The sequence below is a fragment of the Streptopelia decaocto genome, assembly GCF_964273445.1.
Source record: "Streptopelia decaocto genome assembly, chromosome: 10".
Classification (NCBI taxonomy): Eukaryota; Metazoa; Chordata; class Aves; order Columbiformes; family Columbidae; genus Streptopelia; species Streptopelia decaocto.
In genome coordinates, this window is record NC_138665.1 from 19,488,184 (window position 1) to 19,514,599 (window position 26,416).

At 45.8% G+C, this 26,416-nt stretch overlaps 2 protein-coding genes across 2 annotated transcripts in view; both read right to left on the minus strand.

Moving 5' to 3' along the window:
* Nucleotides 1-9,721, minus strand: part of AMOT (angiomotin) — a 62,043-nt gene extending 52,322 nt beyond the window's left edge. The window contains exon 1 of the mRNA XM_082062244.1: nt 9,562-9,721. The gene's annotated coding sequence lies outside the window, so the exon portion shown is untranslated. The remainder of the gene's footprint in view (nt 1-9,561) is intronic.
* A 3,096-nt stretch (nt 9,722-12,817) lies between these two features.
* PGK1 (phosphoglycerate kinase 1) lies at nt 12,818-24,618 on the minus strand. Its single transcript, XM_082061572.1, has 11 exons — nt 24,464-24,618; nt 21,768-21,818; nt 20,528-20,683; nt 20,270-20,414; nt 18,304-18,407; nt 17,497-17,616; nt 16,431-16,545; nt 15,949-16,128; nt 15,258-15,435; nt 14,896-14,994; nt 12,818-13,295 (listed from the first exon to the last, which is right to left on the minus strand). The coding sequence occupies exons 1-11, from the start codon at nt 24,526-24,528 to the stop codon at nt 13,255-13,257; spliced, it is 1,254 nt and encodes a 417-aa protein (XP_081917698.1). The 5' UTR covers nt 24,529-24,618; the 3' UTR covers nt 12,818-13,254.
* Nucleotides 24,619-26,416: the final 1,798 nt, after the last annotated feature.

The following is a 26,416-nucleotide window of genomic DNA, read 5'->3' on the forward strand; positions in this document are numbered from 1 at the left end:
GTCCCAGATTGGTAAGGTTTGGCCATAAGATGACTCTGGTTTCCAAAAGTACTAAATGTGCAAAAACTGGGCACATGTCAAATCCTTGCACTGTGAAACTTGGCCTGCTGGAGTTCATGGGGGCCCTTCAGGTGAGAAGAGATAACATGATTCAGCCTTTTACCTTTTAATTGCTCTAAGCAAATGAAGCCTTTCCAACATTTCCAACTCTTAACATTGAAACGAAAGATTCAGGAAGTAAAATTCCAGAAATCCCAAATGCGGCATATATTAACGTTTATTTTTTCCCTCATAACTGCGATTCATTCACTGGAATGTTTCAGTGGAACAACTGTAGAAATACACGTAAACAATTCATTAATGTCCCATAACCTTCCAGTTTGCAAATGTAAAAAAAAAAAGACAATGCAGAACAGGCTAATGGAAGCACATATTTGCTAGATGCTGTGCGGTGGAGTTGTAAGGGAAATATATAGCTACAGTGAGTTAGAGAGTTATAAACTATGCTTCAGCCACACATCCTGCCTCCCTCCCACACGCTAAAAGAAAATAGTGGGGAATAAAGAGAGAAGGTAGTCACCAGGAAAGTCAGAATGTCACTTAACGCAGACACTGCAAAGCAGCTAGCCTTGCCCAAGGCATATTCACCTCAACTCATCTGCCACTGTTATCCCACAGATCTGGCTTAACACACACAATTAGAGATAACAGCTTTATCAGAACTGGGAAAGAACAAAGAGGCATGAAATCCACATTCTCTTCCTTAAAACATTCTCCCCGCACACACGTTCCCTTCCCCAGCTCCAGCCCAGGCTCAGGAGCTCCAGCCCAGCTGAACGGGCGCCAGCGGAGGAAGCAGCAGTTTCCATACACACATCACGCCACAATGTGGGAATTCAGGAAACAACACAAGAAAGGGGTTCCTAATAACCGTTCCACGCGTACCCTGGCCAATTTGTGCAATCACACAAAGGTCACAGAAGATGTGTTAAAAAGCACAAAAGATAAACGCCACAACGGCAACTAGATCAAAGTAGGAAAATAAATCTTGGGCTGACAAAGTGTTTGGATGACCTGGAATTGCTCCACGTATGATTTTTTTTAAGAGGTTGTCCTTCACATTCTTTAAAATTCCTCCATCTTAAAGTTCCTCCCTCCAGGAATCGCTGCGACTCTGCCATCCTTTGTCCACAGCAGCTGGGGCTCAGGAAGATGCTGATATTATCCCTCGTGTACAGAGAAAATCACTGCGCAGCCCCACGTCCATTCAGTGCAGCTGAGAGGGGTGTAAATTAATTTCTGTGGATCTCTGATCTCCAGCCAGTTTAACAGAGTTTTTCTTCTTGCACATAAAAATAAACTGTTAACGGTGCTCAGAATTGCCATTTAACTCTTGGGGCCAGACAGCACCCCCTCACCACCACCAAACCTGGGAGCTCTCTGTCTAGGCTATAAATACACCATCGGGGGAAATAATGGCCCTACAGTAAACAAACAGCAATTCAAGCAATAGCAAAAAAGACACAGAGGAGAGGATGAGGCCAAGATTACTAGGTGTGCAGACGCAAGGAATAGGTAACGCTGAGAAGGGAGATTACTTTCTCTTTCTTGCCATAGAAGCCGAATCGTTCGACAGATATACTCATTGAAGAAAAGGAAGTAAACACACAAATACAGCAGGAGATACAAATCAAAACAAGATAAGAAGATTTCAAAACCATGTAAGAATCACAAGAATTGTGTGGGGAAAGCACTGAGGTACAGGAGAGTTAAGTGGTTTGTCCAAAGTGATGCTGGGAGCTCAGTCGAGACTTGCGGAGTCTGGGTCACAGGACCTGCCTTGCTGCCCACAGGTACCGTGAACCTGGACATACAGCATCACAGCTTTTGCTGCCATTTTACCACCACGCTGGGACAGCACCCAGGGCCTTCAGGGTGGCCATGGCCATTTCTGAGTTGTATGTAGAGGATTTCATGCTTCTGCTGTAATATATCCAGCCCCAAGCTGTAACAAACGCTGAAAGGCTCCCTCAGGTTCTGCCATTGGGTATGGCCGGAGACCAGAAATAAAAACTGATCTGACAGACATGAGAATGAGTTATCGTTCACCACCAGATGGGAATGACAGGTATTCACAGACCAACAACACCAGAAATTACTACCATGAAACCTGACACATGCAGAATCGCTGGAAAAATTCTACTTTTCAAAACAGAAGAGCAGGAATAGTTATGCACTCTTTCCTTCACTAAGTAATTGCGGTGTCTTTCTACACAAGTTTATTATTCTACCAATTCCATATAATAAAACTTTAACGACCACGTAACTTCTGGGAGGGAAGTAATTGATACAGAGAGTTTTGCGCACCCAACTTAATGCCCTGTCTATACTGTGATTTACGCTGTAACGCGACTCCTGCTCATCTAAGGTTTTGTGTGCTATGGCACGTGAAGATTTTTAGAAGTGTGTCAGCCTGGATGGTACCTCTAACGGAGTGTAACTCAAGTTCAGCATGGTTCCTTGGGTGGAGAAGAGAGAAAAGCAACAGCGAAATGCAATGTAGTGCTCAGCAGTGATGTGTCACCCATGAGCTGATTGATCAGGTACCACCTCTACAGAGAATTATTCCAATTGCTGAACCGTGGCCCCTTTTTATGCAGAATTTCAGGAGAAAGCTGCGTAACCATGAGAGTGTTAAACAACGGCCAATTATGGAAAAACAAATGAAATGTTTCACCTTTCTTCCAAATGCATTCGCACCACAGTCCCTTAGACTTAAATGTAGTTTTGGCAAAATAAAGACAGTCGGGTTAGTCTGGACAAAGGGGTTTTCTTACAAGACACTGTTCTCCCAAAGAAGGACCTGTAAGCCTTTAACTGATATCTGTTGTATGTTCACAACCTTGATGTAAAAAAGCTGCCCGTCTCCCTTGTTTCTCTGCACTCTTGCCTCTCATGCCTCTTTAAATAAAAAAGATGTCCTTTGAAAATCTGCTGAAATGAATTAAAAAATTCCCTCAGTTTCCAATGGCTTTGATCAGAGTAAACTGTAAGAATAAGGCACAGCGGCCCTGCACTTCAACAGTCTTTGTTTGCTCTCAGTGACTAAGGAATGTAAGAAATCACAAGAGGGCAAGATATACAGCAGGTTCTGCAGCAAAAACCAGATTTGATAATCCTGATTATTTCAACTACCATAAAGATTAAGAGGAGAAAACCATAGCTGATTTGAAATTAAAAAGACAGAGCTCTTCAAAGTCTCCAGGACTTCTAATGGTGCAACAGTATTGATAAATACCATTGGGATGGAGGGAGGGGACGCTTTTTGATTTAAAGCTTTTGCAACTCCTTTTTAATATTGATGTCAGAAATTAAAGAGGCCCAACCAAAATGAATCTTTGGCTGGTAGCAACGTTCCATTGCGTGAGTATGAGTATGGTGGCAGTGAAACAACAAGCGCCATATCGATGCTACAGCTCTGCTAACTGTAGGAGCAGGGCCATCTACCCGCTACACAGAAGCTGTACTGAATAGTAAACACATTATTATGAACATGAAATTAAAGAAGAGAAATAATGTTATGTACAGAAAAGGTCAAATGCATTGGAACAAAATCTATGAAATTCTGCTAAATAATTGCTTCAATTATAATTTTTCTCAGCACATGGTTGTGCTCCGAAAAACAATCTTTCTCCTGCAGTAAGTTACACAAAGATTGATAATTAGAGACAGCAAGATATCAAGTTGCAAATAATTGGTTCATTTTCACAGACGTGAAAAACTAAAAATAGAATTATAGAACAAAGTCTGATTAGATTTTACAATCAATTTCAGAAGGTGCTGTCACATTCTTGAAGAGCACCAGCACTCTCTGCTGGTGATCTGTGTTCAATAGTTAACCAGAGGAGAAATGAGGAATGAAAATGCATTATGTTTTTGATATGGAATGCCATTTTTAAATGGATGATTAATTAGATCCCTTACCAATTTAGTAAACAGCAACTCTAGGACTTAGTTATGTTTTTGCAAACAATACAGTCATTACTAAGAAGTGTATTTACTATGGGCAATCATTCACTGGAATAAATTTCCCATCTGATGTCTAACGCTGCTGTGTGCACAAAGCACTTCTGCTGTGCAGCACAAGGACAAGCCGGTGTGAGTGCCCATGGCGCCAAATCCCTTGGCTCCACCCTGACTTTCCATGAATTTTAGAGCTATGCCAAGAAAAACGCTCTTCCCCCAAAAGTCCTTGTATAGCACCAACATCTTCCCCTCCAGCTTCTATGTTCTAATCAAAGCCAATCTGCTTCCAGCCCTGTCTCTGCTCCACTCTTTGCCAAGAAGCTGAAAAAGCTTTGAGCCGCTGTCCCCAGCCTCAAGTCTTGTTCGCACCCCTCCTGCTTTGCTTTACCGCATCTGAGCCAGAGACTGCACAGGGAGAAACGGATCAGGGCCAAAAATAAAACCAAAGCCAAGTACCTAAGTGACAACTGTCCCAGTTTCCAAACTGGGCACAGATCAGGAATCAGTAAGAAGGGTTAAAGACTGGCTAATGGAATCCATGTGCAGCTCGTGAAAGTGTGGGAAACAAAAGAGACAATGTGAGTTAAGGACAGAGTACTCATTAGCAAAGGGCTCAAGTTTCTTGGCTTTTGCTGGTCTGCTTCCCAATGGCCATTTTTCAAGGTAGCTTTTTGTTCTTTAGTTTTGAACATAGTCCTGGAAAAGCATTCTGCTCTTTCTTAGCTAACGAACTAAAGCTCAGTACACATTGAACTGCTTAAAATAATTCATCATTTTAATTCCCTGGGTGTAAGAGGGAAGAACAATGTCAGAGATGGAGTTTTTCTGCTGGGCTATAGTGGGGCTTTGGATCAGAGCTTTATATGACATATCTGATCCAAAGACCTAAGACACCTTCATAAACATTCCTTTACGCTATAGTATTAAATACATAAAGAAATGCAATTTTAGATATATATATATATGTATGTATGAGACTTCTATACCCCTCCATCACATGAGAGACAGCCAGAGGAAGACCACAACCCCCTGGTGCCGAGGGCCAGTATGTTGAAAGCAGCACCATATCTGGTAGGACAAAAATACCACCTTAGGATCTGCTTCATAAGATCCCTACATATAAACCATGTCTTGAAAATCTGACCTTTGGTTCTCCAGAAAAATCTGAACTTTGGAAGTCCTGGGGCTTAGAGGGGAACTGATTTGCTGCTCAATCAAGAAAAAGCAGCAATTAGGGTGGAGTTCTGGAAAATGCAGTTAAAATGAGGGGGAAAGTAAATTGAAACATGGGGTCTATTTCACTGTTCCAGTCAGCAGATATCTATTTATTAAGCACGGTGAGATTCATAGCATTTTACTTTGACTATTTTGCTTCATGAAGTAAAAAATGGGAAGAACAGCTCCCAAATTAGAGAAACGGGAGCCCTAAAATGAACAGAATGGTAAAAATAAGTGAGTTTTAACACAGCTGTAGGTCAGCGTCAGAAATAAGTGTTGCAATGTGTTCTGCTCCTGACAAATCACAGCTTCAGAGGAGCTTCGCATCTGCAGAGACCCAAGGACCTTTGGCAGCAGAGATCACCAGCACTTGGCTGCGTGGGACAGAGCGACAGCCCGATGTCAAGCAGGGTGCTCTAAACCAATGCGCGGGGAACAGAGATTCCTGTCTAAGGGATCAGAGCACGTTTCCCATTGTACAACAGGACCGAAGGTTTCAAACCTGAAGTTTTCACCTTTTCAAGGAAGTTAATATTTTGGACAAGGGATTACTGATCTACAAGGACTGAGAAGATGCTAAAAGCCTTGAGAACTTGAGTAACTAGAGGAAATTACATTATCACCTTTTTTTAAAAAATATTATTAACTATACATGCCAGACTGTTCTTAAATATTTTCTTCCCACATTCATACCCACACCTTTACCTACATACCATACGAAGTCTGTATTCAGCCCTGTCCCTTGATCATTAATGCAGACTCCTAAGCTTCAGACTTCAAAGAAATGCAGGCGTAAGAGTCACAGGCACAGGACTGGAGCAGCGTCAAAGCCTCCCTGTGCAGGAACCTCCAGCTTGTGCTTGACTTCACTGTACAAATATCTCGCTCTATCAAGACAAGGAAATTCAATGATTTATGTAGGGCTTCCCACAGATTAAGTTAATAAGGGAACCCAACAGTGCCTCATCTCCTTCCGCCTTCCAAACCCGGGGAAATGAAAGGAAATGGGAATGTCTCCTGGGGTAGGGGGAAGACGTGAGCGCTCTACAAATGTGCAAGGGAAGAAACCAAACGCTTTATTGTGTGAATATGCACTTCTCCAGGAATGTTCCTCCCTTCTTCTCCTTCCCATAAGCAGCACAATGTTCTTAGGGAAGCTTAGTTCAACTGCAAAAGCCTCATCCACACCACACCGACGGTCGCCTATAACGGTGGTGGTTCATTTTCTTTCTGCTTTTTCTTTATATTTTTCCTTCCTTTGTCCCTCCCCTCTTCTGTTCTCACCCTCCTCTTTCTGCTGCTCAAAATGTCTGCACTCCCTCCTTCCTTATTTCTGCAGGTTCCCTTTGTCATTTGGAGCACATTTCCAGTACCACCAGCATTACTTGGAGCTCCAGCCATGCCTTACTAGTCAAAGCCTCCAGCATATGACACTGAATTACAGTTTAACACAATACAAATGAAGAAATTACAGCACAGATAGACCAAGATATAGGTCTCTCCAAGACCCTAAGGGACTCATTTTAGTGTAGCTTGCAATCAACATCCCTTTGAGTTACATTTCAAAATTACACCAGCATTCCTTGGCCAAAATTAAGCCTCATCACGAGATAGTAAGAAAGGCAGTCTGGCCTTTTCCAGCTTTATTTGTAGCTGCTCATAGACTGCCAGCTTTCAAGGAAATTACCCAACACAGGTGCAGTTTCTTCAGCGGTAAGAAAGCTGCTATAGTTTATCAGATTCAGGGCTTTCCATCGACAAGATCTACGCTTGCCCTAAGTTAGACATTGCAACAGCAAAGTGAGAAGCTGTTGTAGATACACACGCTTCCAAGTGCCTTCATTGGCCTTATGATCCCTCATAAAACACTGGGCTAAAGCGACAGTAGTGATGGTAGATGGTGTTACAGAGCAAGGATTTACTTACTGAGAAGGTAAACTATAAAGCCAAACTCAGAAGTTTCTCTGCCTAATGAGAGCGTTGCAATTAGGTCACTGCTGAACACTGCGTAACCACAAATCAGAGCAAAAACATTCCCACAGAATAAGTAATATGTGACAGCAGGTATTTGGAATGAGAACAAGGATTTCATCCACGTAGCCCTGCTGCTGAATTACAGATAAACAGCAGCCCTGAGATAGTCGGCTTCCAGTGGGGACATGCAGGTATCAGGATACACAGACCCTGCTTAGCACTGGCAATCTAGAGCCTAAACTCCCAAACATGAAAGTTCACGCCCAACTCTGATGAAATTTGACAAGGTGTTCAGAGCAAGTTTTGGGGTCGAAATTCTGTTTAGAGTCATGTATGAACTGGATCCAGGCCACAACCCTCTTTCTACCTTCTAGACTCCAGTTTAAGCAATGCTTCAAATTTCCAATAACTATTTCTGCTGAAAAACTAAATTAGTCCTACACCCAAGCTTGCTCAGTTCAGGCTGTACATTTTGGTAAGCCTCTGAACACGAGACCTTCGTTCAAACAACAAAGGTAAGAGACTTCCATAGGAGAACACTCTCCAGGCTGCTTTTGATCACTGAAACTCCCCAACCCTCTCCCTGCCTTGGGTCCCGTGGGGCAGACACGTCACAAGAAGGAAGATTTGTGGGTTAACAGATACTGTTCTGATCAGGGACCGAGGTTACAAGGCCGTGCCTTTGAAGACCGGCTTCTTCAGTGTGGCACTTTGGTTTACGACTGGGAATCAGTTTAATTAGACTGTAATCTTAATTATTTATAAGCTATATTATCTGCAGAAGCTGCCCAAAACCTAAGCCTTAAAAAGGATAATTGGAATAATATTTTCACCTCTTTTGTAAAGCACCTTGAGCCTTACTAATGAGAAATGGTAGGACAGGATTAGATGCTTAATGAAAAATTATCATTTAAAAAGTGGAATAAAAATGAAAAGTGAACTGAAATTGAATTTGCTATTTTATACTGCATTAGGGCTGAATTGAGGATCATTTATCAGAGGTGACACACTGCAAATTTCAACTGAAAACTGAATGGGGATCTTTATTATGTATCTAACAATGCAAGATTCCAGACAAGGATGCTAAGGGCCAGAGCCTGAATGTTGTGAGAAGTCAGAACAGCCACGGGAGCCTGCACGATGGAAGTGCTGGACTATCCTACCGTATGCTGGTGATTTGGGCAGTTCTTGGTTATTTACAGCATCATGCGAAAGGTGTTTATGGTCACCCAGGTTCCTGCATCCACCACAGCTCCTCCACACTGAAGATCTGGCCTTGCAGCCCTCACCTTCCTCAAAAAGTATGCTGGAATTGAGACAGACAGCGCTTGTGCTTCGACCATGCGGCAAATCTCACAGTGAATATTTATGGGCCTACCTGAATCAGCCTGGTCATGAAAGGCACAATCTTTCCATCTGATGGCAGACGGTGAAACAGCAGTGGGGATGGCTAAACCCAGAGCCTCAAGGGCCTGGCAAGATCTCCACTCTCTGCCAGGCAAGGATGCAAATGGAAAGCCTCTAACTCTTTGGGGATTATCACCCTCAGACTGGCATTTTGTTCTTCTGGAGATCAAAGCGGGAGGATTTGGAGACACTTTTGCTTAATTCAGAGTTTGTGTGGAGGCGGATCAGCTCCTGTGGGTGTTTGGTGCTGGCAGGGACAGGAGGGAAGGGGAGGTCACCGTCTCTGGCCGCTGTGCCAGTGGCTCTGGACCTGCGGGGCTGCAGGGAGCAGAACACCCCTAGGACCACCTGCGCTTGAAAACGGACCTGGGAAGGGCCAGGGCAGCTCTGCTCTCTGCTCTGCCCCAGCGACCACGCTCAGCAAACAGTCTCCATCACAAACCCTCACAGCCTCCTCCTCACCCACCACCTGCCCGCGACGAGACCTTCCCGAGAGCCCCGGAGGTGCGACCCCAAACACCGGACGGCGTCCCGGGGGCTGCGGGCGGCGCCCCAGAACTGCCCCGCAGCCGCTCGGGGGGGTCTCGCTGAGGAGAGACACGGGAGCCCCCTCCCCGGGCTGTGCGGGGACCCCCCGCCGCTCCCCGCGGTGTGTGAGGAGGGGGCAGCGCGGGCAGGCCGGCATTCCCCTCCGCGGGGAGCGGGGGGCGCCGAGAGGACGGGGCCGGGGCCCCCGCGGCCGTGAGGCGGGAGCCGCCGCCTCGGCAGCCCCTCCGGCGGGGCAGCCCAGCGCCGCTCCCCGTGCACCTGCCCCGAGCCCCGCATCCCGGCCGCGGCCGCCTCCCGGTCGCGGGGAGCGGCGGGGCAGCAGCCGGCCCCGCTCCCCTCGCCCCGCCGGCCTCCCGCAGCCTCCCCCGCTCCACAGCCGCTCCTTACCCCGCGGGCGCCTGGCCCAGCGGCCGCCCGCTCATCCATCTTGCGCCTCTTCCCTCCGCGGTGACAAAGCCGGCATGGCAACGAGACACACCGAGGAGCTCTGGGAAGCGCCTACCCCAGATTCAGTTATTAACTTTCACCAGGCGGCTGCAACTACGGCACCCGGCATCCCCCGCTGGGCCAGCGCCTGCAAAGGCGGCCGGGAAGTGTAGTCCCGGCGCCCCGCCCGCTCCGAGCGGGAACGCGGCCCCGGGCGGGCGGAGCCGCCGCTGTGCGCCCCTTCAGGGCTCCGCGTCTCGGCGGGTGGAGGAGGCGGCCCAGGCGCGCTCTCCACGGTGCAGCTCCTCTCCAGCAGGCCCGGGGCACACAGGGGGCGGGTGGCTGAAGGCACAAAGTTCTCTGTGAAAAACTGTCTGGGCTGCGAGGCACAGCCAGGAAGGCATCAACGCACAGGAAAAGAGGGGATAAAGATGTTCGTCCTGCGCTCCAAGAGACGCTGCTGCCTTCCCCATGTCAGGGCATCACTCACAAAATGGCTGCTGCCCACAGGAGGCCCCTCCTTGGAAAGGCAGAGCCACAGCAAAGTTTTAATGTTTTAGTGGTAATGTTATGTGGTACATGGGCCGCGGCTCGGCCTCCTGGCTGCCCAGAGCTGTGGATATTGAGGGTGCCCCGAGCCCCTTCTGCGCCACCAGGGTGATGTCCCTGCCTGGGCTGCCAGGTCGCCAGTGCCACAGCCTTTCTTACCAGAGGAACTTTCTCAAGTTTTTTACGACACAGAAATGCTTTCTCCACCTCCCGTAATTAACAGTAGATTGTAAATTATGGAGGGAAACACCAGTATGAGAGCTCACATATTTCCGTGTTAGAGGAACTTCTTTTCTTGACAACAAATTTAAAGTTTCAGTTTTTTATAGGCTCAGCCATGAGGATTTAAGCTCTTCACTTATTTTACCTGTCTCTTATTATCAGCCCACTTACGTGCTAAATCTATTATCTTCATCACACCATGAGCTTTCTGCACCAGCTTTGTCTTCTAATGTTTCCTTCACCCTGTTTCTATGTAGCAACTCACCTTGCTCCAAAACCACTCTCCACATAAGCAATACAAATATAAAAGCAGAACTGTCCAAGATTCATGTCTAGCAAAGTTGCCAGAACACATGCAAAAATAATCTAGGAAAATCAGTGTGATTCCAGAGACATAAAATTTAGTGAGAGAAGGAACCTCTAGATGCCTTAAGAATATTTTATCACTGCAATAGCTAGGTGCTAAAAATATTAATAGGCAAAGCCTAAAACAACATATCTTGGAAACTCTTACACTCAAATAATCAGCTGCTGGCCATCACGTATACAGCTCCTGCCATCTCATGTTGAGATGTTTCATCCATTTTTCTGTACAACCCATCAAACCGAGTATCTCTCTGGCCTTGCTGTGCAAGGTTTGCGACGTTGAGCTCCCAGACCTGCACATTGCATTGGTTAAAACAGGCCATGCAGAAGCAAAAGGGTATTTCAGAGATGTGAGTAGCAAGCATCCAAAGTGAGGTGGAAAAATGCTTTTAAGTGCAGACATCTGTGTTCATAGGGCATTTCTACTCCTTGCCAGATTTTATTACATCTGTAATCAGATTTAGTTTTGGTGCTTTTGATGGAAAGGGGAAAAAGAACCAGCATCGGTGGTGGCCACACACCAACCTCTCGTTCTGAGCACCAAGGAGCTGTGGAGGGCAAGTCTGTTATTGCTCCATGGGAATCCGGCAACACAGGGGCACGAGAGTGACACTAAAATGGGCTGTGCTGTCACAATGCCATGTGTGCCAGAGCCAGACAAGAACAACCTCTTATAAAACACGGTGGAATGTTTATTTTTGTAGCACTGGAGTTCCAAAATCCATAGTCTTTTTGTGGCTGACAAGCTCAGTCCTTTCTTTGCCTCATTGCTGCAGCTGTCGGAGGTCTGCACCCCTGCCTGGAACACATGAGAAAGCAATCCTAGCAAAAATCTGCATCGTTCATGCGTAATCAGACAATGCTTGGGAGATTTACAAAGGAGGGGAAGACAAGGAGAAAACCACAGCGCTGCAGTCATTTGCATTATTTCTCATTTCTTTTCTTCGCAATAGTCACTTTTAGCTTTAAAAACATAATGAGTATATATTCCATGTGCAGCTTTATACACACTTCAGGGTTACTGGGTTCTAATTCACATCCCACCATGACCAAGTAAAATTTGGCAAATAGGCTGTGTCTGTTTATAACACATGCTTTCATTTTGTTTTGGTAATATTATGTACATACATACAAATTAACTTAGAAGCATACTCTGTGTTGTGGCTTACTGCTTACCGCAAGGATCCTCTCCATGGTTTGTCCTGGCTGCTTTATCCTATTCAGACCTCCTGGGAAGCACCGTGACAATACTGCTGGAATCCACGGGGAATGGAAAAGTAGGATCGCTGCTTCCCATCACTTTTCTCTAATCCAGCAGGAAGATCCACAAGCAGTTCAGCTGCAGCGCTGCATCTTCTTACAGTTCTAAGGAGCAGAGCCATGACTAACATCACCCAAAACACCCGTTCGGATGCCAATCTAGAGTAGTCCTGGCTTTAGTTTGGAGCCACCCCGTGCTCATGTTTGGGTCCTGCAGCGAGCACAGGAGCCAACGCACAACAGGCAGAATGGAAATCGCAACTCTGTACGTCTGCACCGTGTTGGTGATGCCCCGTTGACAATACCTGTGGTTCTGCAATGTGTTTTAGCCACACACAGGAGTCTAATCATCCAACTGTGGGATATTCCCATGCTCGTTTTGGTGCTTTTAGGACCACAAACTTGAGCAAAGGCACATTGCAGTTCCGTTTGCCTCTGACTTGGTTTTCACCTGTCTCTGTCTTTAAAGTTTACCCTGTATTCAGGTTAGATACATTAGTTGCCTGCTATAAGGTGAGTTCTCTAGATGAGAAACACTCACATTTGCATTTTTCTTTACTAGATTTGCACATTCAAAATTTCATCTTACTTTATTACTTGATGGCGTGGAAGTTTTAACAGCACAATTTACTTCCTTACCAACAAGGTTCACTTTAGTCATGACTGGGTGTTTCTAGATCCACTGGACAAAAATAAAAGGATATTTCCAAATATTATAATTAGCGCAAAAGGAAAAAATATCTCTGACTTCTGATGCCACGAAGATGTTGTAATGTTGACTGTTCTAAAAATCTGAAAGAAGGACCATATACAAACTGGAAGCACTTTAAATATGTTTATTCAGCAGCTATGACAATCAGCCTCCAAAAAACTGGAGTCCCCTCTTGTTTCTGAACCGTGTCAAGTGATGAAAATGCCTGCTAAGAATATTGAAGCTACACAGTGCACTCCCTTTCTGAGAAACAGACACATCTAACAGGGATTAATCTCTTTGAAAGGCAAAATATAAATATATACACTCTAAATTCACAACAACAGTTTAAACTCACTACGTTAATTTAGGTGGGATAACAGTGGACAAATCCACATCATGTAAACTGCAGTCATAAAATATCTCTGCTGTCTTCTCCTCAAACCCTGTCCAGTTTCGGTTTACATTCTGTGATCTGCCTGTCGCAGAGCTGAAGTACAGAAGCGCTGAAGTGTTGAGTCTCAGGGGCTGTGCACGGGACCGGGAGTGGGGCGGTAATCTGTTCTCTACACGTTGCTCAAGGCATCCACGCCGGGAAGAACCTTACCTGTTAGCAGTTACAAAAATACCAGGCATGTTAGGAACCCCTCCACGCTCAAACAACTAAGCTTTACACTTGCAACTGCAACATTTCAATACAGTAAAGAAAACAAACAACAACTGAAATGATAGGTTAGAAATGGAAGAGCTTGGCTCTACATGCACTCCTGTTGACCACTGTGGCTCCTGAGGCATATGGACCACATTTAAAGTGTTCCCCTCAGTAAATACCTTTTACAGCTGCTGTGGGTATCCAGAGCACAGCTGCACTCGTATGTCAGCTGACAGACTCTTAACGAACCGCAGAAATCAATTCTCAGTTACTAATGGCACATCTCTATCCCAGTCTCTACTAGGGTGAGACCCAAAGATTTTTTCCATTAAGTTGATGGCAAGCAGATTTCTGATTGGATCTAAGGAGCTGCAGCGTACTTCCTTTAATCCCTAGTGGCAGGTCAACAGAATTTTGGAGTGTGCCGTGGAAAATTTAAGAACGAATTAAAAAAAAGAAACAAAGCCTCAAGTCTTTTCCTGTGACTAAACCACCCAGGTCTAGATATTTACATGCCTCGTTCCAGCTGATGAAGCAAGGAACGTGGTCACCTTTGAGTGTGAGGGCGCTGATTATTAAAGTGTGATGTTTTCTAAAGCATTTTAAGCTTTTTGTCCTACTTTAGTAATGAAAAGAGACCATTCTGGTTTTGCCTTTTTTTCAGAAAACCCACCTTCGAATGCTCAAGCTGTGTAGCAGTGCTGAATCTTAACACTGTTAACAACTCGCTAGTTCACTGGGTTTTTGGGGTTGGTTGTTTTTAATCTTCAGAAACTTTTCTAATTACTAGACTTCCGTTACATTTAAAAGATTGCACACGCAAACCCATGTTTTGGGCCAAAACTTAGACAAGTTTGTCCTTTTGAATAAATCAGTTGCAGAGTCTTTACCGGTAGCCATCTGCATTCTTTCCCTTTCCCAACACTCTCTAGGCAACAGAAACAAAAGCTCTGTCTCGCACAGAACTGCTGGAAACCAACAGCTGCAACGCCGTTTATCACACTTACTCTTCTGCAGAGAAGTTGACAGCATTAGATAATTTACCCACATTGGGAAACAGCTAATTACCAGAGGAAATGAAAACTCATTTAGAGTACAATGTAACGCATTAGAAGAATCTTGTAAATTCTCACCATTCTGAATCCCAAGTACCCTCGTGCAGGTTCGTAAGTGATCACTAGAGGGCTCCCAAAACCAGGGAATTTCGAACAATGAGTTGAAAAGGAGACTTCTGGCAAAAATTCCATACTATTCTGATGAGATTTCCCTAACAGAAACTGCACATTTTAAACATGTCTCAGGGGATCACCTATTAAAGAGAACTTGCTCTCAAGGCCATTTTATTTTCTATTCCAGCATTTTTGCTTTCTGGGAGTGGCAGACGGTGCTGTTTGCCTCTCTTCCTTTAGGACTACAAAAAGAACAACACTGGCTCAAAACCTATGTGCAACTCCCCACAGTGGCACAGAAAAAAAAGACATTCCCTCTATTGTTGTACTTTCTTGGATATCAACATATAGTAGAGCACCCAGAACTAAGATAAAAGAACAGTTACCCTCGAGCAGTTCCAGGCTGGCGCCACCTCCCGTGCTGACATGGCTGACTTTATCCTCAGTGTTCCACTTTGCACAGCAAGTAGCTGTATCTCCACCACCTGTAGTACAAACAAAATCAATGAGACACACAAGAAATTCAGATTTTGTTCAGCTTAAGGGCCATGGTCTTGCTACAGGCTTGTCCTGCTCCCAAATACTCAGCATTAGCACACACAGCAGTTTTTAAAGCCCTGTCTCCAAGCTGAAGGACGGATTAAGCGATAGAAAAGAAAAACAATTTAACAAATGTTTTTAACACAGTTCTGGCAAGGAGAAGCTTCCTTGTTGCTTTTAGAAAGACAAGAGGAACACAACTACTTACCAATAATGGTGATGCTGCCCTTTCCAGTTACTTCTACCACTTTGTCCATCAAGGCTTTGGTTCCTCTGGCAAACTTGTCCCACTCAAAGACACCAACCGGACCATTCCACACGATTTGCTTGGCCCTTCCCACAACTTCAACAAACTTCTTCACACTTTCAGGGCCGCAGTCCAAGCCCTAAGACAAGGAAGAGAAGCCATAGATACCCTTCCTGCCGGTGCTCGTCTCACATCACCACATCCTCAGAAACTTCCCCCTCGCCCCCCGGATATGAAGCAAGAGTTTCTCTGAATACTGAGAAGCAGAAGGATCTGCCAGCAGCTTCTGCAGCAGGGTGGAGTCTGGGGTGGTATTTACCTTCCTAGTACAAGTAAGTAATTTATAAGTTGGTGTCAGATGCTTGACACTTTGGTTAGAAATTTTTGCCAACTGTCTCCCAGTCAAAGAAAAGGGATTTCTACAGCATTCAGAGCTGAAGTTTTTAGAAGAATTTTGATGATTTAATCCAAATCTCACAAAAGCTACTTCAGGATAAACAACATGGCTTCAGTTTCATGAAACCAACACACTCTATGCAGCTCCAGAAACATTTGCAAAGGATGACAATTACTCTTTCTCTACTCCTTTCAGAGGTGTCATTCGCACCCCACTGCTGCCTGTTACTTCAGTCCCTTGGCTATTAAAACCTACCATCCAGCCAGCAGGAATGCCTGAAGCCACCGTGGCTTCCCCGGTCTGTGCATGCTCATCAAATTTGTCTGCAGTGATGAAGTCAACGGGCAGAGTAATCTTCACACCATTCTTCTCTGCCTTGGCCATCAGGTCCTTGACAATTTTTGATCCCTCCTCATCAAACAAAGAGTTGCCAATCTGAAGAAATTATTTGGGAAAAGTAAGAAAGAGGCGTTTGTTTAGCTACTGGTCATTACAGCAAAGAACAGCTGCAGTGAAGCCAAACTACTCAGACAGCAATTCTGGAATGATGGTTTTCTTACAGCACTACCTAGACATAGGCGGTAATCCCATTTTTGCAAAGTGATTCTCAAGTAACTTCTCAGTGCCCCCTACTCTTGCAGAGAGCAAAGACAGCGAGTTCTCAATACTAGAATATATAAGGGACATTCTGTCCATATTCTTCACTAGGAGCAGACACAGAATTGCTCTTTTCATACCTCCATGTTGTTGAGCACTTTGAGGAAGGTGAACGCCATTCCACCACCAATGATCATCTCATTGACCTTATCCAACATGTTACTGATCAGCTGGATCTTATCCTGAACTTTGGCTCTGGTGAGAGAAAGAAAAAGAATTAATAATGTGCCACTGCCCAGAACTCCTCAGATGGAACTTACTCCATAGCAATCTTCAGCTTAGACAGCACGAAGCCTCACAAGGACTTCTTGGATTGAAGCAGAATTAACCAACTGGTACTCAGTAAAGACACATTACTTTATATAGGAATGGTAGAGGATGCAGTAAATACACAAAAGTCTCCTGTCTTCCCTCTTTAATACCATGTTTGGAATTTTGTTGTTATCTGAACAAAAGCTACACAAAAAACCTTCGGAAAACAACCTTGAGCTAAACCTGGGCTGACACTCAGGAGACTTGCATTATACTCCTAGTCTGACCATGCCCTGCTCAGTGACATTAGCCAAGACCATTTCCTCTTTGTGTTTCAGTTTCCCTATCTCTGAAACAGGGATAACAATACGTATTTCATTAATAAAATGCTTTCAGATGAAACCAACTGACAAATCGGCAGCAACGGGACATTATTCTTCCAAACAAGTCGTCATTTGGTTCTGCACCCTCAAGTTTCTTTGCACACTGGCTGCTGCGGAAGAGCGAAGGCCTGTCCAGCCACAGCGGGTCACCACTGCGTAATGTCAGATCGTGTCAACTTACAGTGCTGAGCCTGCAGGATGCTTGTACTCTGAACTGTGGAGGAAAGGTCACTGACAATGTTTCAGGGCCATCATGTGTATCTAACAGCTCTTCTGGCTCATCTGTGCAACAAACTGCTGTGGACTGTCTCAGTTTGGGGAATATAAGAGGTCAGGAGATATGACAAGCAGACCCTGATATCTCATCACAAAGGTCTCGGGACTTACCTACAAGGTGAACTGTAGGTAGAGTTAAAAGGAAAGCATTTGTTTGAACTAAACCAAAATAACTTTTCATTGCTCACAAAAGAGTTAGAGAGAAATATGGAGTCAACATGTTCTTCAGCCTTACCCTCCAAGAATTGCTAAGAAGGGTCTCTCTGGACTCTCTAGGGCCTTAGCAAAATAATCCAGTTCTTTCTTCATCAGGAAGCCAGCAGCCTTCTGAGGCAGATTGACACCTACCATGGAGCTGCAGAATAAGAGTGAGGAATGGAAAAATTGTCATCAGTACAGATCTAAACACCCCTGTGTCTCACAGCGTTATAAAGCAAATCCTTCAGCCAGCTGCAGCAGTAAGAACAGCTACTACCTGCACGAAAACAAACACAAGGCTTGTTTCTTTTCCTAGTTTGGTAAGATGGCTGTACATACTTTCTGAGATTGATTTTGCACAGATATATTGATATGCAAGATATTTACAGTGTTAACCAATGATCCAAAACCCTGGGGACGAACTAAGCATAGCAAGAACAGACTGGATTATGAAATCAAGCTCAAAGAAGACCACTACAGTTTGCAAGTACACGAATCTAAACACACTACATGAGAATAATCAATCCGGAGCTATTTATCTTCTTGAAAAGAGGTCTGCTGTAATTGCAGACAATTTATGCAAGTCCTAAGCAGGTGGGTTTTCTACCTTCAAGGTCTAAAAAGTCAATTCAAGTCTTAAAGAGTTTCAGCTGTCTCCTGTTCCCAGAGGCAAACTTGGGCAACAACTGTTTCTGAGTAACAGATTGAGTGGAGGTAAACACAGCAGGATGATAATGGCACATGCCCAAAAGGAAGTTAAAATTCACTGGGGGCAAAGCTGTTTGTGTTTCCATGGCTGATATCTTTCTGAAGTTCTGCTCGTGGAAGGAAAATGGATACAAACCTGTGAGCTCGGTGAGCAGTCCCAAAAGCATCATTGACATAGACATCTCCCAGTTTAGAAAGAGAGGCTCTGAAAGCCTCCACTTTTGCAGGATCAGCCTTGACCTAAAAAGAGAGAGAACGACAAGTTTGTGTTATTCAGGAACACAGAGCTGATTCTGAAACTAAAGTCAGCAATTTGACCTGTAAACTCAAAGCAAAGAAAGGTCAGCTTGAGACACTCGTCCATTCTTCCTGGGGGTCACTGCACTTCATATGCTCTTTCCCAGTCCAGCAGGAGCAACAAAAAGGTTTAAATGGTTTGAATTTGACTTTAAACTCCCCGAGACTGCTGTTACAGGCCTGAGGATCATTCCCACTTCAAGTTTCCAGTTCATCACCAGAGCAGGAATGAACTGCAGCATGACCAACCTTTCAGTCTCTCCAGATTTCTAGTTTTGTGGGGTGAACATGGGTAACACAGAAAGGGTGTGTACAGACAGGACAACGCTGAGATTAGACTAAACAAACTCATGCTCACTTAATGAACAAAGCGTAGTCTCCAAGTACCACAGGCAAAAGGATGAGCTCCTGAAGGATTGATTTAGCAACTGCATTGAGGATCAACTTACAAGTAGCCTGCGCACTACAACAGGCCACAGTGAAAGCAGTCAACATTGGAAAGCTGGAGATAAGCTTAACATGTAGTGGGCAAGAACAGATGCATTTCTGTTAAAGGCTTTCTCTCCATCCTCCAAGCATCCTACCACATCCTCATGGGACGGCTCGTATAATTCAATTTTCCTTTCCCACTACGAAAAGCCAGCAGAGCTCACTTTGACCGTCAGTGACTGTCAGACGTAGCTTACAGCCTCTTGCTCTTAAAGAACGGCCCAGACGGGCAGTCGAGGGATCACCTCTCCAAGTGCCTTTCTGCTGTCAGTTCACCACCCAAACGAGGCCTCTGCCAGCACCCAGCTGTGACGCTGTGGTACTGATGGCAGGAACCCACTCTAGCATATGGCACCATGGCTTTGGGCGCCGTTTTATTCCCACAGCCTGAGCCAAAGGGACTACACAGATTATAGAACAAACTAAGTAATGTGAGAATTACAGAAATGCACAAACTCCTTTCATAAAGCAAATTAAATTATTTCTCCACTCTTTTCCCTGCCATCGTATCGGCTTTCAGTGGCACGCAGTTCTAGCAGTGAACAATTGCTCAGTTCCTCATTGCCACCGGCAAAGGCTTGCTAGTTCTCCAGGCTGTTTCTCTAAGCTACAGGAGACCTGTGTCAGCCCATAAAGGGCACCACACGATGTCAGCATTCCACCCCATGCGCTGAATCTGAAAGGAGCCAAGGCCTGCCTAAAGTCAGCGGGGTCACCATCGCTAAGAAAAGCAGCTGTCTGGAGCAAGCATTCTTCCTGACCTTCAAGAAAATGTCAGAGGTGCAAGGCAGCTTAGTTCTAGATGAATACTTGTAAAAGCAGACAGGCTTATAAAAGGGTTTGATAACACCTATGTTGTAGAATGTTTAAGAATTATATTAAAACGTTAGCCGGATAACCAAGAAAGAAGCATCGTTCTTATGGCCCCACTGGCAACAAACTATCTCCAACAGACCTTGTTTTTTGCTTTAGACATCCCCAAATAAAGCCTAATAAGCAGCAACCAACTTCCTGCACAGCCCTATTTTGCTCCTTTTTCCTTCTTTTACAGACTACACAACCTTTGGCAGAGTCACCTATAGCCTTTCACTCAAGTTTCCATGCAATGTAGGACATGGAAGTAAAATGCATTTGACTCAAACTTTTGCACAGCAGGATACAAGTGACTGGATATGTTGAACTGCAAGATCTCTGACATTCTTCTAAGAACAAATCCATAAACAGCATTTTTGACAGGCTGCTGGCTTGTTGATCCACAATGAACAAGGTAGTAAGACCAGAGCAGGCACGTGCGAAAACTAGACTTGAAGTTTCACCTTGTTCCCTGAAGCATCCTTCCCTTTCCCTTCTTCTTCTACATGGAATCGGAGGTTCTCTAGCAGGATGATGGAGCCAGCTGCAGGACTAGCACAGGCCTTCTCCACCTCAGCACCAACACAATCCTTCAGGAACAAGACCTCCCTGCAAATACAAGATACACACTGTCATCCCCCCAGTGACCCTTCCTTTCAGAAAGCATGCAGGTCCGCTGGCAGGGAGGGCCTGATGCACGTGGGACCGCTCTTCTACTTCACCTGCCCATGAGTGCTTTAAGCTCCACAGCTACGGGGGCCAAGGAGAACTTTTCTGGCATGGGAACACCATCCGGGCGACCCAGGTGACTCATCAAAACCACTGACTTGGCTCCATGATCCAAGCAATGCTTGATGGTAGGCACAGCCGCCTTGATTCTGTAAAGGCAAAGAAGAACAAATTAAAAAGGATTCAAGTAGAGTTCACCAGGCAAGCAGACTTAGTGACCACTTACACAAGAGCCCTGGGAGTTGTCCCTCAAAAAGCACAAGAGCTGGGCAGAATAATTGCTTAAGTCCATTCCGCCTCAGGCATTCACAGGGTTCAGCCTGCCCCTCATCACAAGACAGTGGGGCATCACCACAAGTCAGTCTCCAAAAGGGACACCGGGCTCCTTAGCAACCTGTCCTGGCCAGAACAAACATCTACGAGACAAACTGCACAGCGTTCCCTGGGGAGCTAACCCAGCCCACGCTCCTCCCTGGGACAGGGACAATCCTGACACACAGTCCAGAAAGCATCTACAAAATTCTTCATCCCAGCACATTTTCATATGTTTCACTGTTACCATCCATGCGATGTAGGACATGGAAGTAAAATGCATTTTGTAATCTAAATTCTGCTGGTTGCCTGTAGCCAAGAAATGCCAGGACACACTTGAACAATTACTGGGCCTCCTGGTTTCGTCTGTAATCCTGAACCAATAAAGAAATGACAGGAATGTTGAGCAGTGAGTGTATTGTGGTGAACAAAACTGGCATCTGCCTGCAAATGATAGACACGCAAGACAAGACACATGATATCGCTGTTTCTAAACCCTGTGTCTTTGTACGCTACACTAGAATAATTATTCTAACATAAGCCAAAAAGTTAATACAACTGCAGTGTAACCAGGAGGCAGAAAGTTTTCTGGATAGTACCAAATATAGCAAACTCTCACACACAGCCAAAGGGATGTGGTTGTGAAATGGTCGTAAAACTTCACCGATATTTGAAGAATGAAGTTTAGGATCTGTACGATCAAGAGACTTTTTTTCTGTATGGCTTCCACAGCAGTTAGTGTAGTTTGCTAATTGCTGCAGAGCAACAATTGTTGGACTTTCTCTGAGACACCTTTAACATTCTGGTACGAGCAATGACAGTTCAATCGTGGTAGCATTCCAGGCACTGCCAACAGCTGGGCTACAATCAGAGAAAAAACAGACTCGGGGGCCTCCATCTGGGATGGCAATTATAGCTCACCTTTGATTGTTGGTTATTTTGTGATCCTTCATTGGAACATTGAAGTCAACCCTAAAAAATACAAACAGAAATAAAATAAAATTTATTTTACAAAGAGTGAGGGAACCTGCCAGTAAAAGCAATGCTAAGAATCAGTGTTACAATCAGAGCGAGGCTTTTAGCTCTGCCTTGTACACAAGTTCCATTTTGAAATCAGTACGTTACTAACCCCTTCTGCTTGTAATATTAGAACACAGAGAACAAACATCTGGCAGAACGACTTAGTAAAGCTATGCCACCGATGCATCCTACTGCTCATGACCTCAGTACCAACAATACTGAAGCAGGAATTAAAATTAAGATCAAACAAGGTCCCCACAAGCTTTTCATTTTAAACACGCTCTCAGATCACCGACTAGGAGCTTCCAAGGGAAAGGAAGCAAATAACGTCATTGTTTTCTCTAACAAGGCCTCTAAAATGCTTGGTTGGACCATCATGGCAAGCAGACAGGCTCAAGGAAGCTGCCCAGTTATTGCCTCCAACTTTGAATCCCAGTTCTCTGCAGCCAAGTGCTGTGGTTTCTCCTATTCCCACCAGCAGCTCTGGTGTGGATGCAGAGGTGAGGTCCCCGCTGATCCTACATGAAGGGAAGCAGGGAGGAGCTCCAGGGAGTTCCATCAGCCGTTTCTCACTAGCACACCTCGTGCCCATGTGCTGAGCAGCAGGACGCTGCGTTGCATAACAGCAAAGGCAGAAATTACTCACTGAGCTCCGGAAGGGAACGTCTGACTGACTGTAACAGTGTATCAGAACAAGGAAAGTGAAATGTGGCATTACAGTTCAACCTCCATCATTCTGTATCTATATTAAAGAACAACAAAATCCAGGAAGTTGCCTGAATTCTCTTGTAGCCTGCTCAGCACAAAAAACAGATGGAAAGAACGACAAAAGCTGCCAGCAGAACAGGAGTAGCTGAGCAGAAAGAAATTGAACTGGCAGCCCCATGGTACAGTGGACTAATTCTAGAAAGGGGAAAGAAAAGCACCATTATCATGCTTTTGTGCTAAAATGAGAGAAGAATAGTTTGCTTTCCAGCAAAAAAGAAGTTAAAAAAAGACCCCGCTCGCCCTTCTTCCCCACTGTACAACTGAAATCTGAGCTTCCCTTGGATCCTTTCTCCTCCCCATTCCCAACTTCTCTGGAGGCTTTGACATTAGGACTGGAAGATAAGCACGTTATGAGCAGGCCACAATTATGATGAATACGAGAAGAAAAAAAAGTATTGATTTTAGTAGTACTGACAGCACATGGTGATTCTTTTTGGGGAAATGAGATGGAGGCAGGAAACAAAAAGCTTGCTGTGTCACCTGCTCTTTCACTCGGTTTTAGTCGCTCATCACAGAACTAAAGAGACAGCTACGTGCATTAGCTGATGGACTGAGAGCTGGGTAAGCCACCCTCTGCCAGTACAAGGCTGTTCTCTGTAACACAACTCACAAAAGGAAAAAACAGGCAGAAAAAAAAAAGTTACAGAGATAAAAAGATCTTTTGTTGTACCATATTTAGGAAGTGAATGTAAACTCTGAGCTAGCTTGTTCAGTACTCATTGCAGGGGCAAGTTTCTGGTAAGCAAATTTCTAGGGAACTACTTCAAAATAAGATGACAGAGATAGGAGATAATGAGAAAAAACTTGTCTTAACACAGACTACAGGGAAGAGAAGTTATGATTTGGTTATACCTGCCTACACACTGAGCAAGCTAACAGATACGCCAGTCACATGGTGTGACCTTGGACAAAGAACCCCACAAAAGGAGTATTTCAAGCAGGATGTATCATGTTGTACCTCGCTGCCCGTATCTCCCAGTATTTGGCGGCAATTCCAACATTAGGCTTTCAACAGGCCTTGATGTTTTATAAATAAGCCATGAATTCCTACTTTAGGGTTTTACACCAGGACGTGCTGAATATCTACAATTCGGTTCTTGTTGCAAAAAAGCAGAATTATTATTTTATTTGGGCAGCTAGCCAGAGCCATGTTTTCTTTTTTTTATTATTTTTTTTATTACCACGCTTCTTGGATGTACAGGAAGGCAAAGGAGAAGCGGGGAATAAGCTTTTCTTGTACTGCTCAATAATAAAATAGACAAAAAGCCTAGACTGGGTAGTTTTCCCCTCAAGCAGGCAGCGGATGATCCACGTGGAGCGGGGTAACTAAGCCAGGCTGAGCTGGGCCGGGCTGAGCGCGGCCTGGGGATTTACAGCCCGCCCCGTCAATCACAGCCCCCGCACGGGGACACGGAGACGTGTCTTCCGCGGGCAATTCTGGATGCTCCGGGGCCTTTACAACAGCCAGTGGAAGAAAAAGAAATGATTAAAAAAACACACAAAAACCAGGGAACCAAAACGCCCCGGGAAATAATCCACCCGGCTCAGCCAAGAAGCCGCCGAGGGCAGAGATGAGCGGCCGCTGCCCCGGGAAAACGACGCGGACCCCGCCCGGCCCCGGCGAGGCGGGCGCGGCAGGCCAGGCCCGCGGGGCCCGGGAGGCGGCGGGCGGCTCCCCCCACCCTCCATGCCCGGGGCAGCGCAGCCCCGCGGCCTCCCGCCCCCGCGGAGGCCGCCCCGGGACAAGGCCACGAGGGGCAGCGGCCCCGGGGCACCGCCGCGGCCCGGCCGCTCTTCCCCTCAGCGCCCGGCGGGCCGCAGCTCCTCACCTCATGACGACCCGCTTGCCCTTCACGTCCACCTTGTCCAGGGTGAGCTTGTTGGAGAGAGACATGTTTGCTGCCGGCGCGCTCTAGCTCTGCCCCACCGCCCCGCTCCGCCGCCGCCCGCGCTCTGCCGCAGCGGCCGCCAGCACCGCCGGCAGCCAGCCCGCCCCGCCCCTACCCCTCAACGATTGGGCCGCGCTGCCCGCCGCGCGTCGCTACTGGTCGAGCAGCCTGCCCATCAGCGGCCTGCCCGCCCCGGCGGGAGGCCGGGCTGCGGCGGGAGCGGCGGTCACGTCCCGCACGGAGCCGGCGCCGCGCTGCGCAGCCCCGGGCGGAGCCTCCGCGCCCGGTCCGGGCCGCTCGGGTTCGGACAGGGACCGGCCGAACCTCGGGATGCTGGGAGGCAGTTGGAGATCCAGCCACGAGTTAGAAAATACGTTTGGCTAGAGAACAGAAATAAATCTGCAAGCACACCGTACAAAATAACTGGAAAATAAGGCACAGCAGTTCCTGCAGGTGACATAAACCTGCCTGGCCTCACAGTAATATTATTCTTCAAGCATGTGGAAATAATCACCTTTTTTGTTTCCTCTTTACTTGATCAGATTTCACTGAAATAAATCTTCTTCAATTTCCAATCTCTAAACATCCAAGTTAATAGTTCTGGATCTTATTTGAGGGGAAATTATCCATAAGTGTTAAACATGCCTCAGTTGGTCGGGATCCTTCAAATGAAGGACAGACACCTATGCAGCCAAAACACAGGTCTGGCATCTCAACCAAAAGACAAACCCCAGGATATTTTTAAATGACCTCGATAGATTCACACTTTTCAATAACAAACTGTTTAAAGGGATTCTTTCCAGAAGGATGATTTGTGTGTGCTGCCAGAAAATTGCCTGTCCCGATGTATGTACACATATGTGTGTAGTCTATAATGCAATGTCATGGCCTGTACGTTGCATGAAAACAATGCAAAACAATGGACTGTGTGCTGTACGAAAAGGGAGCTCATGATCTGCTCATGTTATCTGTAGGACAGCTGGGCCTTTCTGTTTGCTGGTGGGTTTATTTTTTGCTACGCTCACTAAGTATACAGACAGCACAGAAAATTGTGGTGGCGAGCCGAGAGCCTTACAAAATCAGGTTTTCACTGTCAGGAAGGCTAAATTGAGAGGAACAGCCTACAACGGGAAAGAGAAGCGAAGGAAATAACAGAAGAAAATAAGTGTGCACTTACAAGAAGTACAGCACACAGATACGTAAAGAGCCAAACTAATGCACAGCTCACACGGGTGAAAACGCAGCTCGCGTGGGCTCCGGGGCAGAGCAGCGAGAGCAGGAGCTCCTGCTGCCAGACTTGTCAGAGGGCTCAGAAAAGCCTGGCTGGGCCTCTAAGACAGGTCAGAGACATCGGTTTACCCAGTGATCCCAACAGCAATAAAAACTGGAATAACACAAGTGGGAACAAACTAATAGGCGATATGAAATCACCCCTTAGGATGTCACCTATTAGGACGGAGAAGACCAGACGTTAGTTTCTAACGCATATCACTGTAGTTTGTTACCTATAGATCACATAATCAGGGTTCAAATTAAATCAGGTTGGCCAGTCATGGTCTCAATATTGACTACGAAGTAAGTCTGGAGTGTATGCAAGGGTCCCTCCTGCTAGTTAGTAAACCAGCCCTGAACTTGCAATAGCCTCGTAAGGGTCCTTGTAACCCAGAGGCCATGGAGGCCACTCGCAGTGTCACCGGTGGACAGGGACATCTGGAAGTATCAACGGCAACACAACACCCACCAAAGGACAAGAGTCCAATCCTAAACCGGTCCTGAATCCAGCCTGCTCCATTTCCAGGTCCTCTCCCAGGGTTTGTTCCAGGTTTGCTCTCTGGGGAGCAGGGATCCCCCCCACGGCTGCCGAGAGCCGCTGGTACCCCCAGAGCCCAAAAC